At 44.0% G+C, this 14,347-nt stretch overlaps 1 protein-coding gene across 1 annotated transcript in view; it reads right to left on the minus strand.

The window, feature by feature from the left end:
- MYO3B (myosin IIIB) overlaps positions 1-14,347 on the minus strand; it is a 250,467-nt gene that overhangs the window by 137,617 nt on the left and 98,503 nt on the right. The window contains exon 9 of the mRNA XM_072121763.1: positions 6,045-6,200. Within this exon, the coding sequence (XP_071977864.1) occupies positions 6,045-6,200 (156 nt within the window). The remainder of the gene's footprint in view (positions 1-6,044; positions 6,201-14,347) is intronic.

The raw sequence follows: 14,347 nt of genomic DNA on the forward strand, positions 1-14,347 counted from the left end.
TTAGTTTCCCAGAATTCTATATAAACCTGACTCTCCCTGCACACCCTGCCGGATCTTCGTGCCTTGTGCCCTAGAGAAAGCTGTTTTCCATGCCCTTTGCTGGTTTTGTGATTTCCCGTTGTGACCCTGGTTCCATTCCTGACTACGCTCCTCCGCTGCCTGCCTCAACCTATTGCTACGTCCCCGTCTCTGATCCCGTGCTGACCTTCCTGACCTGTCCTCGAGTACGATTCTACTTAACGTCTTTGTACCTTGCTTTGGCTGCCAAGGCAGACAAAGTTGCCCCAGTGGAACGACCTGGTGGTACACACCGCAGCAAGTCCAACCTGCTTTGCGGTGGGCTCTGGTGAAAACTGGGTAACACTTAGATTCCGGTCCCAGGTGTCGGCTTACGTCATTGTCCGCGGTGGTCCAGTACCCCAGAAGCCTAACAATAATACAGACAGCCCTATAGGCAGTGGTGTGCCCCTTATACTACATGCTATACATATGATATGTATGCTCAGCCATAGTAGTGATAATATAATAGGTATAAATTGTACTGAAGATAATCGGACCTCACTGATTCTCTCTCATATATTTCAGGCAGAGAGGTTTCATGCTGAACGGGAGAGCTTTTGTGCTAGCTTCTGAAAACTGAATCTGCTCAAGTGAAAAGCAATTGTTTCACTGAAGAAACAGGACAAGCTGAACACACGGTGGGATGTGCGCGGCTGGAGAAACCTCTTAATAATTACCGCACATTCAGGTGACTTGTACAACCCCTCCATTAGAAGCTTTCTGGCACCCAAAAATAAAAACCGAAGAACAGACAAAGAGGAGCCAAAAATAAACACAAATGGCAAGTACCTGGTAGTTATCTGAACTCCGGTAATATAAGGCTTGTACAGAAATGACAAGTACATACATTATATTCTTCAGACTAGATGCAATGTACTTGGAAAAAAATACATAGCATACATTTTACTACAAGATATTTCCAAGTGAGTGCTGTATGAAGATGCCATAGCTTTTAACAACTGAATAAAATTGTACAAGCACGCATCTTCATACAGCAGACAGATCAAACAGCAACAGACAGAGCAACCAGAAAATAAGAAGGAGGTCTGGTTGTATCAGACTCATCTGTCTGCTGTGAGATGAAATAGGGAAGGGACGTTGCTGGAGAAAAAGAGAAGCTGGACTTGCTGTATCAGACTGAGCTGTCTGCAGTGAGATAGGATGGAGTAAGGGGTGTGGCTGCGGAAAATGAGAAGCAGGTCTGGTTGTATCAGACTGATCTGTCTGCTGTGAGATGAAATAGGGAAGGGAGGTGGCTGCAGAAAAGGAGAAGCAGGACTTGCTGTATCAGACTGAGCTATCTGCTGTGAGATGGAATAGGGAAGCGGTGTGGCTGCAGAAAATGAGAAGCAGGTCTGGTTGTATCAGACTGATCTGTCTGTTGTGAGATGAAATAGGGAAGGGACGTTGCTGCAGAAAAAGAGAAACAGGACTTGCTGTATCAGACTGAGCTGTCTGCTATGAGATAGGATGGAGTAAGGGGTGTGGCTGCGGAAAATGAGAAGCAGGTCTGGTTGTATCAGACTGATCTGTCTGCTGTGAGATGAAATAGGGAAGGGACGTGGCTGCAGAAAAGGAGAAGCAGGACTTGCTGTATCAGACTGAGCTATCTGCTGTGAGATGGAATAGGGAAGCGGTGTGGCTGCAGAAAATGAGAAGCAGGTCTGGTTGTATCAGACTGATCTGTCTGCTGTGAGATGAAATAGGGAAGGGACGTGGCTGCAGAAAAGGAGAAGCAGGACTTGCTGTATCAGACTGAGCTATCTGCTGTGAGATAGGATGGAGTAAAAGGTGTGGCTGCAGAAGGTGAGCAGTAGAATTTGCAGTTTCAGACTGAGCAATCTATTGTTAGATGGGAGGAGATGTGGTGGAGAGACTTGTTGCAGGACTTGCTGTAACTTTTACCATGTCTTTACCAGAGTCTTCTGCATGTGCGGAGAGAGCGAGTTGACCATCTAAATCTAGACAGATTTTAGATACAATCAGAGACTAATCCCCAAAAATGTTAATAGTGCCTAAAAACAACAAATCTTTATTATATCACATTAAAATCACACAAAAAAATCGTGACATCGGGTAAACTCGGGTAACTGTCTTTTATCTTGGTTCATTAGACAGATTTTAGTGACGGAGCCAATGGAGCCTTACTGTGTATAGCCATACTTGCAAACTGACAGGCACAAAATATCATCTAATATTAATAAATCCCTATTGTTAAATTGATTTTAGATTCCTTATAAATACAATAGGCAAAAAGGAATTATTGGCAAAGGTGGCAAAGGTGTACATAGCCTTGGTAAGTGTACATAGCCTTGGTAGGTGTACATAGCCTTGGTAGGCGTACATGGCCTTGGTAGGTGTATATGGCCTTGGTAGGTGTACATAGCTAGGATATTTCAGGAACTTTTCTCTTGAGAGCAGGGAAAATGGTGAAAATTTGGGGAAAGACTATTAATAACCAGGGGAAGTTGTTATGAAAAGTCTATTGGTATACATGTCCAAAGTTCTGGGTGCTACAGAGTGTCACCAAGCTTAATATTTCTTGACAAAGATACTGGGATGTTCCCTGCTTACTGCAGATCTGTACTGTATATCCGCCATTGTCAAAATTGACCGTACAGCAGCCCCCTGTGTAACTGTGATAAGGAAAAACTGTTCACTTGATCATAACCAATAGGCTGAGAAGCAATATTGGAAACGATTGATCAAGCAGGAAAAAAAAAATATGCATCTTCCATTATGCTAATGCGGCACTTCATATAACTATACGTCGACAAGCAAATTATACAAGATGCTAATGCCCTGCATGACTAAGCCATGCCGCACGCAGTCATGAGTCACAGGACGTGATGCTAATTGTGCCCACGTCAGGCATGGGGTCTCTCACAGGGGATGAAAGTGGCCGTGCCCGCCTCTGCCAGCCAAAATCTGAGTCAGCTGCAAAACCATTTCTGTTTAGAGGTGAAGCTCTGCCACCTGCTGGACAGTAGGTGAACTGCATCTATATTCCATTTCTATATAATTTATTGTATCGTATTATAATCCACACCTTTCAGTTTGATGCACTCACTATACTAACATAAATCTAAGGGAAAATATGGGATCTACAAATGAAAATAATTCTTTGATTTATGAAATCTCATAAAGTCTTATGTTTCAGTGGTGCTGTGTGGGTGGGACTAGGGACAAGGGGGTTTAGCTTAGCAGCAGGGGTGCTGTAGTGCTGTTGGGTGCTGCCCAATGTGGGTGCAGTGTTTCATTGGCGTCAGTCACTGTTATTGGCTGCACCCAATAGAGTAGAGAAAACTCACTTAACAGAAGTCACAGCGAAGGAGCTGGTGAAACTATATAATTTGATCAAAATGTCTATTACAGGGGATGTACAATAAAGCTGTGATGAAGACTGTCAGCCATAGTTGTGGTTTTATGTAGATAGCGTAGAACTGGGCTATCCTGTTTCTGCAACTACTATAGAAGCGAAAAGACATTACAGGAAACAGAAGTGTCTGAGAGCAGAACTGTTCTAGTTGCCCATAGGCACCAATCAGAGCTCAGCTTTCATTTTCCCAAAGCAGTTTACAAAGTAAAAGCTGAGCTCTGATTGGTTTCCATTGGAAACTGTAAAAGTTTTACCTCAGACACTTCTGATAAATCTCCCCCGTAGTATGTATTTATTAGGCCCCTGGACACGATGCATACAGCCACATGCGGGGGACAGAGACACGCTCACCCCTCCCCTGTCTATAGAGAAGCGCAGGGTTGGCGCCGTAATACCGGAAAACATAGGTGACGTCAGGACATGTGACAGGGTGTCCTTCTCTCATTGTGGCATCAATGGGGACTGAGATTCGCCCAGAAATCGTGTGGCCGCATCTCGGTCCCTCACACGTTTCTGTGTAAGGGGTCTTATACTTTTAACTCCCATGTCCTGTGGATAGGCCATAAACGTCTTTCACTGTAAAACCCCTTTAAGAAGGTTCATGTTTATTTTTAGTAATTTTGCTTGTGTGGTCTACGTCTTCTTTCTACAATATTGGGGCTCATTTACTAACCCGATTCTGTCGGGTTTCCAGAATATTTCTGTTTTGCTCCGAGTTGCCCCGGGTTTTTGACGCACACGATCGGATTGTGGCGCATCGGCGCTGGCTTGCATGCGGCAGAAATCGGGGGGCGTAGCGTCGGACAGCCCAACAGATTTGGACAAACCGCAGAATTTAACATCTAAATTGTGTCGCAAGATCAAGCACTTACATGCATCGGAAAGAAGAAGGTGAACTCCGACGGACCTCGGCACGGAACTCGGGCGCACGATCTTAGTGAATTGCAGCAGACCCGAATCCTCGACGGACAACGTATTGCGAGGATCGCGACAGGACCGAGCAAGTATATCTGCCCCATTGATGTCAATGCGATTAATAAATATAACCAAAAATGATATTATGAATAGTTCAGGAAACTCAGAGAAATTCCCTATTTTACAATTCAGCAGAGAAATTATCATATTTACACAAAATGCATAAATCTTTCTATAAATGACAAGTACGGTCTCCAGCCATGTATCCCCCATCGAATGGACCATGACCCTATATCTAAGTAGTGTTAATGTAAGGCCCTGTGGTTGCTGGTAAAGCCATCCATGTGGCACTGCCTTGTGCTATGGTGACCTGAAGGTGAACGCAGCACGAACAATCCTCAGAGCAATGATCAAGTGAGTAATGACAATGAGATCTGACATTGTGACTAGCGCAGCCCAGGCCGGCCGCAGATGCTAGCAGGGCACACACAATTACAGCCCTCTACACATGGCTGCTCTCCACCCACGCATTTGCATTGTAAGTAAAATACGTAAAGACTAAGTACCGCACACCCTACAATGGCAGACCCTACATACAGACGTACACTGATGTATCTATGATATACTGCAATTCTAGAAATACAAGGTGCCCTCTTCCCATCTATATCAATAGCATTACAGAAACACAGATAAAGTACTCAACATAGATTTGTAAATGAAATCTTTTTTTTTATTTAACGTTGACTCTTAAAGGAATGCCATCACCAGATTTTACCCAGTTAAACTACTAGCGTTCTCAGTTAGGATATGAAACGTCCTTTCAAGAATTCCCTCTTTTATGTGAAATCTCACCCGTTTACCTTTAAAAAAAATCTCATCCAAAATGGTGTGAAAATGAGAAGAGCAGAGTAAAATTTGCCTGAGAAGAGTCACTTTTAGAAGCTGCAGGGGGAGCGGCATTTCAGACACCCATATCTTTTTTTTGTATAGAACCTACAAATATTTAGTGTCATATTAAAGATAAGAATCTCATATAAAGAGACCTGGAAATGCAACCTGCATATAAAAATCCAATTCCCACCTTTTTTTTCCAACTCTGGATCTCTGGTTTTGTAGCTCACAGGAGAAAAACCATTTAGTGATCTGATGGATGAAATTTTTATCTGTAATTTGACACAAAACACCACATTTCCAGGTACTTGACTCATCCCAGGAACATATGTCATTTAATACTACTTGGTGACAAGTTCCCTTTAAATTGAGATACATGTGGAAAAACTACAGGCCAATTTGGGACACTAAACCGCTGATCCATAAGGACCTGTTTTAGTGTCCCAAATCGCCCTGACAGGATCCCTCTATGGTTTCTAGTTGCCATTTATTTGTAAGGATATCCTGGTTTCTACCTGGTGGCTGACCTTTTCTTGACTAGTGTATTCCTATATCAACCAGAGTTATTACTGCTCATTCTGACCTATGGCTGGATCCTATCCGGCAAAACACCACCTGCCCAGACCATTTTTTGCCTGACCCCTTGGTGCTTCACCATCATCATCATGTTGTCCAGCACAGGTTATCTGCCCTATACAGTCCAAGAGGTGGAATCATTCAGATAATTCCCTAAACTAAACCTTAGGTGCACCAGTGGGTCCACATCGCGCTGTGTGGCACAGATGGAGGGCTTTCATACCTTGTTTTAGCGATAGAGCCGGACTGCTGCTGTGTGCGGATGAGGTAGGCCAGCTGTCTCTGTAAGGCCACCTCTTTACCATGAGCCTGTCTGATGAACGGGTGCTCCAGCAGATGGATGACCGATGGCCTCTTCTCAAAATCCTTAATAAGACACCTGAAATGTCACATGAGGAGAATTATATGAGCAAATGTGTCTAGACAACATCACCTGCTTGACCGAAAGGTAAATGTGATGAAGTTATAGACAAATCGAAGAGAACTTTGAATGAAAGCTCCTGATTCCAGAGGATGTACTGTACTATGTTGTGTTGTTTGTGTTTAGTTGATGAATATTAAAGGGGTTGTCTATAAATATAATATATATATTTATATATATATACTGAGGGGGCTTTAAACATTATAGCAGGAAGTACTTACCTTTTACCTCTCTTCTGACTTTCATACAGCTGCCACCCGTTACTGCCGGTCTCTGCTATTAGAGCCACACGCCTGCTACAACATTAGTTCCAGGCCTAATGCACACAACCATGCGCTTCTCACAGGATAAAACAGAGGAAAGTTTCCAGGAGGGTGGAGAGGGGAGGGGTGAGTGCTCCTCACCCATCCCATCTCCATAGAGGTGTCGGCTCGCAGTGTGCTCCCTGTACCCTACCAGTATATAAAATAAGTTAATGGCAGCAGTTTCACAGCAGTTCTCCATATAATGATAAACAAACTGTGTAATTATGGAACTAATTTATTTAACTTCGAAATACCGACGACTAACTAGATAGTTATTTGCCCCAAATTTGATTTGTTATTTAGTTGTATTTGTTGTTTAGTTATTTGCCATTGATTTCTATGGAGTGAGTGTGCCTTGTATACTCCTTCAGCACTGGACAGCTCCCACAAACTAAAACATAATGGGGAAATATATAATTCGGCCGGCTCTTTAGGACAGTACTACAGTTCTGTTTGCGTTGTCTGCAACGGTCGCATAAAGAGTTGCAATATATGTAAAAAGTGACAGCATATATGTCTTGGTGGGGGAGGACTGGAGCCATTATGCAACAAATGTTGCGCCTAAATGGAAAGTCACATTCCATGAATTAATTCCTATTGTAAATGTAGTTTAGTAAATTAGTAGCAATCAGGGTCTATGTTAAAGGGACAATGTCCATTTATTGCAAAACTGCACCAAAACAATGTAACACACATAAATTATATCATCCCCATTGACACCAATTGAATAGAACGGACCTCTCGCCTTTTTGGCTATATTTCTTTTTATGTTACAGCCACAAGTTTTGTATAGATCATTACATTTTACAGATTGAAATCCCAGCACTTGTACTCATACGGCAGCTCAGACATTTGTTAAGTGAAAGCAATCAGTTTGTTATATTTCCAGTTTGGTGAATGCAAAGAAAAACTATTAAACTTTTGATTATTTGCCATTATTTGTAGTGAGGAAAAGTAATCTTCCATCAATAATATACTGTATAGGGTAATACACAGCAGCTTAAATTTAGATTCTGTGTCCTTATTGCTCATCCTGGTCTCCTATCAAGTCTTTTGTAAGGTGGCTGCTGACTTTTTGTGGTGACAGATTCCCTTTGTGTGGGACAATTCACATTAAGATTTAAGTGCCCCAAGTTAAAGGTTAGTCTGAGCCCCCATGCAACTTTCTCCTCATGCCTTACTATGTTTAATCTGCTCAGCTTCTTCTGCTCTATAACATGCTGCCTCCAGATACTATGTACAATTTGCTCAGCAACTATTTAACATGCTGCCAGCACATAGGACTCTATATGCAATCTGTTTAGCTCCTCCTGCTCTATAACATGATATCTGTTGATATGGACACTATGTACAGTCTGCTCAACTCCACCTGCTTAATAACCATTAGGACACTATGGGGCAGATTTACTTACCTGGGCCATTCGCGATCCAGCGTCGCGTTCTCTGCGGTGCATTCGGGTCTTCCGGCGATTCACTAAGGTAGTTCCTCCGACGTCCACCAGGTGTTTTTTTTTAAAAATGCTGCGGTTTTCCCGAATCCGTCGGGTTTTTGTTCGGCCACGCCCCCCCGATTTCCGTCGCATGCATGCCAGCGCCGATGCGCCACAATCCGATCGTGTGCGCCAAAATCCCGGGGCAATACAGGGAAAATCGACGCAAAACTGAAAGATTAGGGTAACATGTTGGGAAAACGTGAATTGGGACCTTAGTAAATGACCCCCTATGTGCTCAACTCCTCCTGCTCTATAACATGCTGCCTGCAGATAGGACACTACATACAATCTGCTCAGCTTCTCCTGGCTTATACCATGCTGCCTGCAGATAGGACACTACATACAATCTGCTCATCTTCTCCTGCCTTTTACCATGCTGCCTGCAGATAGACACTACATACAATCTGCTCAGCTTCTCCTGCCTTATACCATGCTGCCTGCAGATAGGACACTACATACAATCTGCTCATCTTCTCTTGCCTTATACCATGCTGCCTGCAGATTAACTGACATGTTCAAAATAACCGGTTCCTTTTCATTTTTCAGTCTATAATCACTTGTATATAAACAATCTTTCCTTGATGGACATTTCTAGTAAAAGATCAAATGCCCTTTGTTCAGATTATGCAAACTTGCTTGACCAGAGTAACCACTTAACAACAAATATAAATGACATTAGGTAGACTGGGAACCAGAATCCTACTTCCTCTAATGTGTATTGCCACCTCTGCTCCCATTATGTAAAAGCTTTGCAGAACATATTCATACGCATCACTAAGATTCTTATCTTGTCCAGCAGGGAGAAGAGTGTGACACATGGGACAAAGAACTGGATCCTGGATTGCAAAGAAAATTCATCCGTGCACTTGTCTTTTTGTTGCTAAAACTTAAAATGATGCTGCAGAATACAAATATATATATATATACATTATGATTGAAGTTCTAACTCTTCATAGTTACATCACAGTGCACAAATCAGTCAGATATCTAGTCAGTCAATACAATATGGATGTTCTGCTACAAAGATGGTTACATTCAATTCATTTTTGTCATTGAAAATCCAAAAGATCAGTCATCATTCAGACAAGCGATGGATAAGCCTCACCTGGACCGAATGCCTATATTCTAGTGCGCCTTCCTGTAGTCATCCTGCATGTCTGGTACACGGCATATCATTGCAGGGTAGACTAACAGAGCCAAATTCATGGAATCTGATCCTTGAAATGATGCTCCCCTAAACTGCTTATCACCGCTCACAGGTGGTTTACAGCCTCGCGGCAGGGACCATTCATTGTGTCTTTATGGGGATGAGCTTAAATCATGTCCGTGCTGTGTGTGTACATTCATCAATCTGCCGTACACACAATAGCTGCCTGATTCCTATAACTTCTAATGACACCATAAATGTAGCACCTTAAAAGAATGATTGAAAATGGGTTCACAGGGTGTGCGCTTGTTTGCCTGACAACTACTCCATACATATAAATTGTTCAGTCATGTGTCCCGGATGGGACTGTGGAGAAAGTATCACTTCACTGTTGGCAGTTTATATGCCAGTGAGCAAAATGATTGGGCATCTTGAAACCCAACAGTGCAATCCAACATCAGTCTTAAGCAATAAAATAATAGAATATAGTCTTTTTTGTACAAACAATCACATGGGTGTACAATACCATTCAAGTACAGTATCATAGAATAAAGATATGGGATCTGACCATCACACAGGTCCCAAAGGTCAGAGCATGTTCATGTGCAAGATGCTCCTTGCATACATCGTTGTTGGGCTGGATATACAGCCCTGGCTTTGGGACCCGACAGTAGTCAGTGGCACACATGGAGAAGATAGAGCATGCTTGCAGCACTATGGAGAGAGTGCAGTTCTAGTGCATTCATCCGACATTAAAAGTAGTCTACCAGCTCCCAGACTACTATACAGGTAAAACCAGCATTATGTAGGACACATTATAAGCTTTCCAGGCAAACTTTTCTCATTTTTTTTAGTGTTCTGTCATTTCATAGTATTGCATTTTAAGCTGGTACACTCCGTACATTTACTTTCCTATACCAAACTTCACTTGTGCAGAACTGAGCTGCAATACCAGGTGAATCCATTGACAGCTGAGGGTTATGGTGCTGGGCTGGCTAAGCAGGTCTTCAAAATTAAACCCTATTGATCATCCTCAAACTGAAGGTGGAGGGGTGCAATGTCTCTATTTGCTCCGTGATGTCGTTTTGGAGGAGTGGAAGAGGATTCCAATAGCTGGAACTGGAAGCTCTAGTAAACTCCAGGTCCAAGTAAGTAAAGGCAGTGTTGGAAAATAATATTGGCCAAATATTTTGACACTTCGGGCACAATATGGGCACTTTCCCTTAGGGGTGTGCTTACTCTGGCTTCCAGTGGTTTAGACATTAATGGCTGAGTGTTGAGTAATTCATACTGTTATACAAGCTGTACATTGACTACTTAATATTGCATCAAAGTGTCATATCTTCAGTGAAAAGATTTAATAAAATATTTCCAAAAATTCAGCATCAGATCAGGCAAACATATTTTGCCAATGCAGGATTTTTACCAATGTCCTGCTACATTTCAGTCATTTACATCCGGGGGCCCAGTCTATAAGGCTCCTGGGGCCGGGTACATCTACCTCCTCTGTGCAGTCTTTAGTTACGACCTTGTATGACTCTTGTCTGCCAGGCAATATTCTATCGCATGTAACAAGGCCAAGCAAAGGCTCAGCCAGAGGCTGACTGCACAAATTTAGATGCTGCGTGCTCTGCGATGATAACATTGTACAGAATGCTCTGCTCTGTTTCCATGAAAATAGCTGTTATACAAGTAGTAAATCAAGCCGAATTCCAATTGGCCGCCATTTATTTACAAAGAGCAGAACGTATATTTTGTGGAGACAGAATTTTTTACAAGCCGATAATAAGCCATATGGCTGAAGTCATAAATGCAGCGTGAGGTACAAAAGTGTTGTCACGGTTAAATCCCAGCGGCTTGTGCTCATTTATTTCCGCTCATTGTAAATCTATCCACACAGGCTCCTCTCTTCTTTATAACACTCACATTGCTGAGATCCATCTTTTCAAAGTCTCTTGGAGGAGCGCGGTTACTGTCTCCTTAATAGAATTTGTAAAATGTGCTCACAATAAATTAGGCCTTAGAATGGAGATACTGGGATTAACTGGAGATCATAGGGTTTTTTTTATTAACATGGAATGTGCTGGCCAGAGAAGCACTGCACTTGTACATAGATTTTATGTCAATTTTGTGGCAAGAAAGTGTGTAACTACAATTGTAGCAGCCATAGTGGCCACTATTGAGCCCCCAAAAGCCCAGACAAGTCAGCAAACACTAGAGGAATGAATGATACATGTGTAACATTACTGTATTCATTGCTTCAACTACAATTCTCATCTGCAGATAACATTGTTTAACTCATTCTATTGCAACACCCCTGCCAATGCAAGGGTCTATCAGGTGTTGTGAAACTGAAAACTCCATGCAAAAGGATTCTCTGTAAGAGTGATCAACCCACTGAGGCCTTCATTGTGGAATCATGGGAATGCAGCTGTAAGTCTCTGCCTGTGAAGTAAATGTTCTGTAGATGTTCTGTATCATTGTAATGTCACAAGCAAGCTGGTTGGATAAGGGAACTGCCACCTCACAAGGGGAGTTGATAAAACCCCTAGTGGGTGGAAAGTTTGAGATCTTTTTCCAGGGGTGTCTGTGGCATGCTGCCCTTACTCCTCGGCCTGCCAGTAGAAAAGACCCAAAGCAGAGGTCCACCATCAGGACTTTGCTCCAAATCTGCTGCTGAAGCGGCCAGATCTCCTACCCCAGCATGAAGCTGTTTATTCAGGCTTTGAGGATATCTTCCTGAGGACCAGAGATCCAACCAGCCAGCTATACCCAGCTGAAGTTTGCTGCTGTTGTGGCTAGAGATGAGCGAACATACTCGTCCGAGCTTGATGCTCGTTCGAGCATTAGCGTACTCGAAACTGCTCGTTGCTCGGACGAATACTTCGCCCGCTCGAGAAAATGGCAGCTCCCGCTGTTTTGCTTTTTGGCGGCCAGAAACAGAGCCAATCACAAGCCAGGAGACTCTGCACTCCACCCAGCATGACGTGGTACCCTTACACGTCGATAGCAGTGGTTGGCTGGCCAGATCAGGTGACCCTGGAATAGACTAGCCCCTGCCTGCGCTGCTCGGATCATTCTGTGTCTGGATGCCGCTAGGGAGAGAGCTGCTGCTGGTCAGGGAAAGCGTTAGGCTGTTCAATTAGAATAGTGTTAGGCAGGAGTGATTCTACAAGAACCCAACAGCCCTTCTTAGGGCTACAATAACGTTATACTTTTTTTTTTGTTGTTTGCTTGTGGCTGGGCTTGCTGGCACTAGTAGTGCAGCTAGTACCATATTGTGAGGAATTTGCAGGGGGACTTGCTACCGTTGTGTTTAGCTCTTAGTGACACACATATCCACCTCAAACACCAAAGTGGGAAAATTTATTAGGGGTTTGATTTCAATTAGGCACAGTCTGCCATTTACTTTTTATTTTACGTTTATTTTTTCATAACTCAGCGTCATCTCATCTGGCATAGCAGTGTGCTTTCATACTTGGCTAGAAAATAGCCATAGAAGAATCCAAACGGCTTACTTAGGCCTACAATAGCGTTATATATATTTTATTTCTGGTTGATCTGCTGGTGGCTGTCCTTGCTGCAGTGCATCTACTACCATATTGTGAGGAATTTGTAGTGAGACTTGCGACCGTTGTGTTTAGCGCTTAGTGACACACATATCCATCGCAAAGACCGAAGTGGGAAAATTTATTAGGGGTTTGATTTCAATTAGGCACAGTCTGCCATTTACTTTTTATTTTACGTTTATTTTTTCGTAACTCAGCGTCATCTCATCTGGCATAGCAGTGTGCTTTCATACTTGGCTAGAAAATAGCCATAGCAATAGGATAGCATCGTTTGGTTTTAAAAACTAAAAAACACAAAAAAACACAAAAAAAAGTTAAAAAAAAATTAAAGTTATAACTTTCATTTTCAAAATGTTTAACCCGAGGGCTAGGGGTAGAGGACGAGGGCGGGGACGTGGGCGTCCAACTACTGCAGGGGTCAGAGGCCGTGGTCCTGGGCGGGGTGAGACACCACCTGCTGATGAGGGAGCAGGGGAACGCCGCAGCTACACTCCCTAGGTTCATGTCTGAAGTTACTGGGACTCGTGGTAGAGCACTGTTGAGGCCAGAACAGTGCGAACAGGTGATGTCGTGGATTGCCGACAATGCTTCGAGCAATTTGTCCACCAGTCAGTCTTCCACGCAGTCCACCCATGTCACCGAAATCGGCACTCCTCCAGCTCCTGCACCTCAGCCTCCTCCCCCCCAGTCTGCCCCCTCCCAGGAAAATTTGGCATTTGAACCGGCATACTCTGAGGAACTGTTTTCTGGACCCTTCCCACAGTCACAAACCACTTGCCCGGTTGCTGCTGAGCAATTTTCCGATGCCCAGGTTTTCCACCAGTCGCAGTCTGTGGGTGATGATGACCTTCTTGACGTAGTGGAAGAAGTGTGTAAAGAGGTGTCCGACGATGAGGAGACACGGTTGTCAGACAGTGGTGAAGTTGTTGTCAGGGCAGGAAGTCCGAGGGGGGAGCAGACTGAGGGATCGGAGGATGATGAGGTGACAGACCCAAGCTGGGTTGAGAGGCCGGGTGAACACAGTGCTTCTGAGACGGAGGAGAGTCCTCGACCAGAACAGGTTGGAAGAGGCAGTGGTGGGGCCAGACGGAGAGGCAGGGCCAGAGCAGGTGCATCAGCGCCAAATGTGTCACGTAGTGAAGCTCCCGTGGCGAGGGCTCCCGCGGCGAGGGCTAGATTTTCAGAAGTCTGGAGGTTCTTTAAGGAAACACCGGATGACCGACGGACTGTGGTGTGCAACCTTTGCCAAACCAGGATCAGCAGGGGTTCCACCACTACTAGCTTAACTACCACCAGTATGCGCAGGCATATGAATGCTAAACACCCCACTCAGTGGCACCAAGCCCGTTCACCTCCGGCCGTGCACACCACTGCTCCTTCCCCTGTGTCAGCTGATAGTCAGCCCCCTGCCCAGGACCCTGGCACAAAAACCCCATCGTCGCCTCCACGATCCTCCACAGCATCCACCAGCGTTCAGCTCTCCATACCCCAGACACTGGAGCGGAAACGGAAATATAGTGCAACCCACCCACACGCCCAAGCCCTTAATGTCCACATCTCCAGATTGCTTAGCCTGGAGATGCTGCCCTAT

This window comes from Engystomops pustulosus, chromosome 8 (assembly GCF_040894005.1).
Source record: "Engystomops pustulosus chromosome 8, aEngPut4.maternal, whole genome shotgun sequence".
NCBI lineage: Eukaryota > Metazoa > Chordata > Amphibia > Anura > Leptodactylidae > Engystomops > Engystomops pustulosus.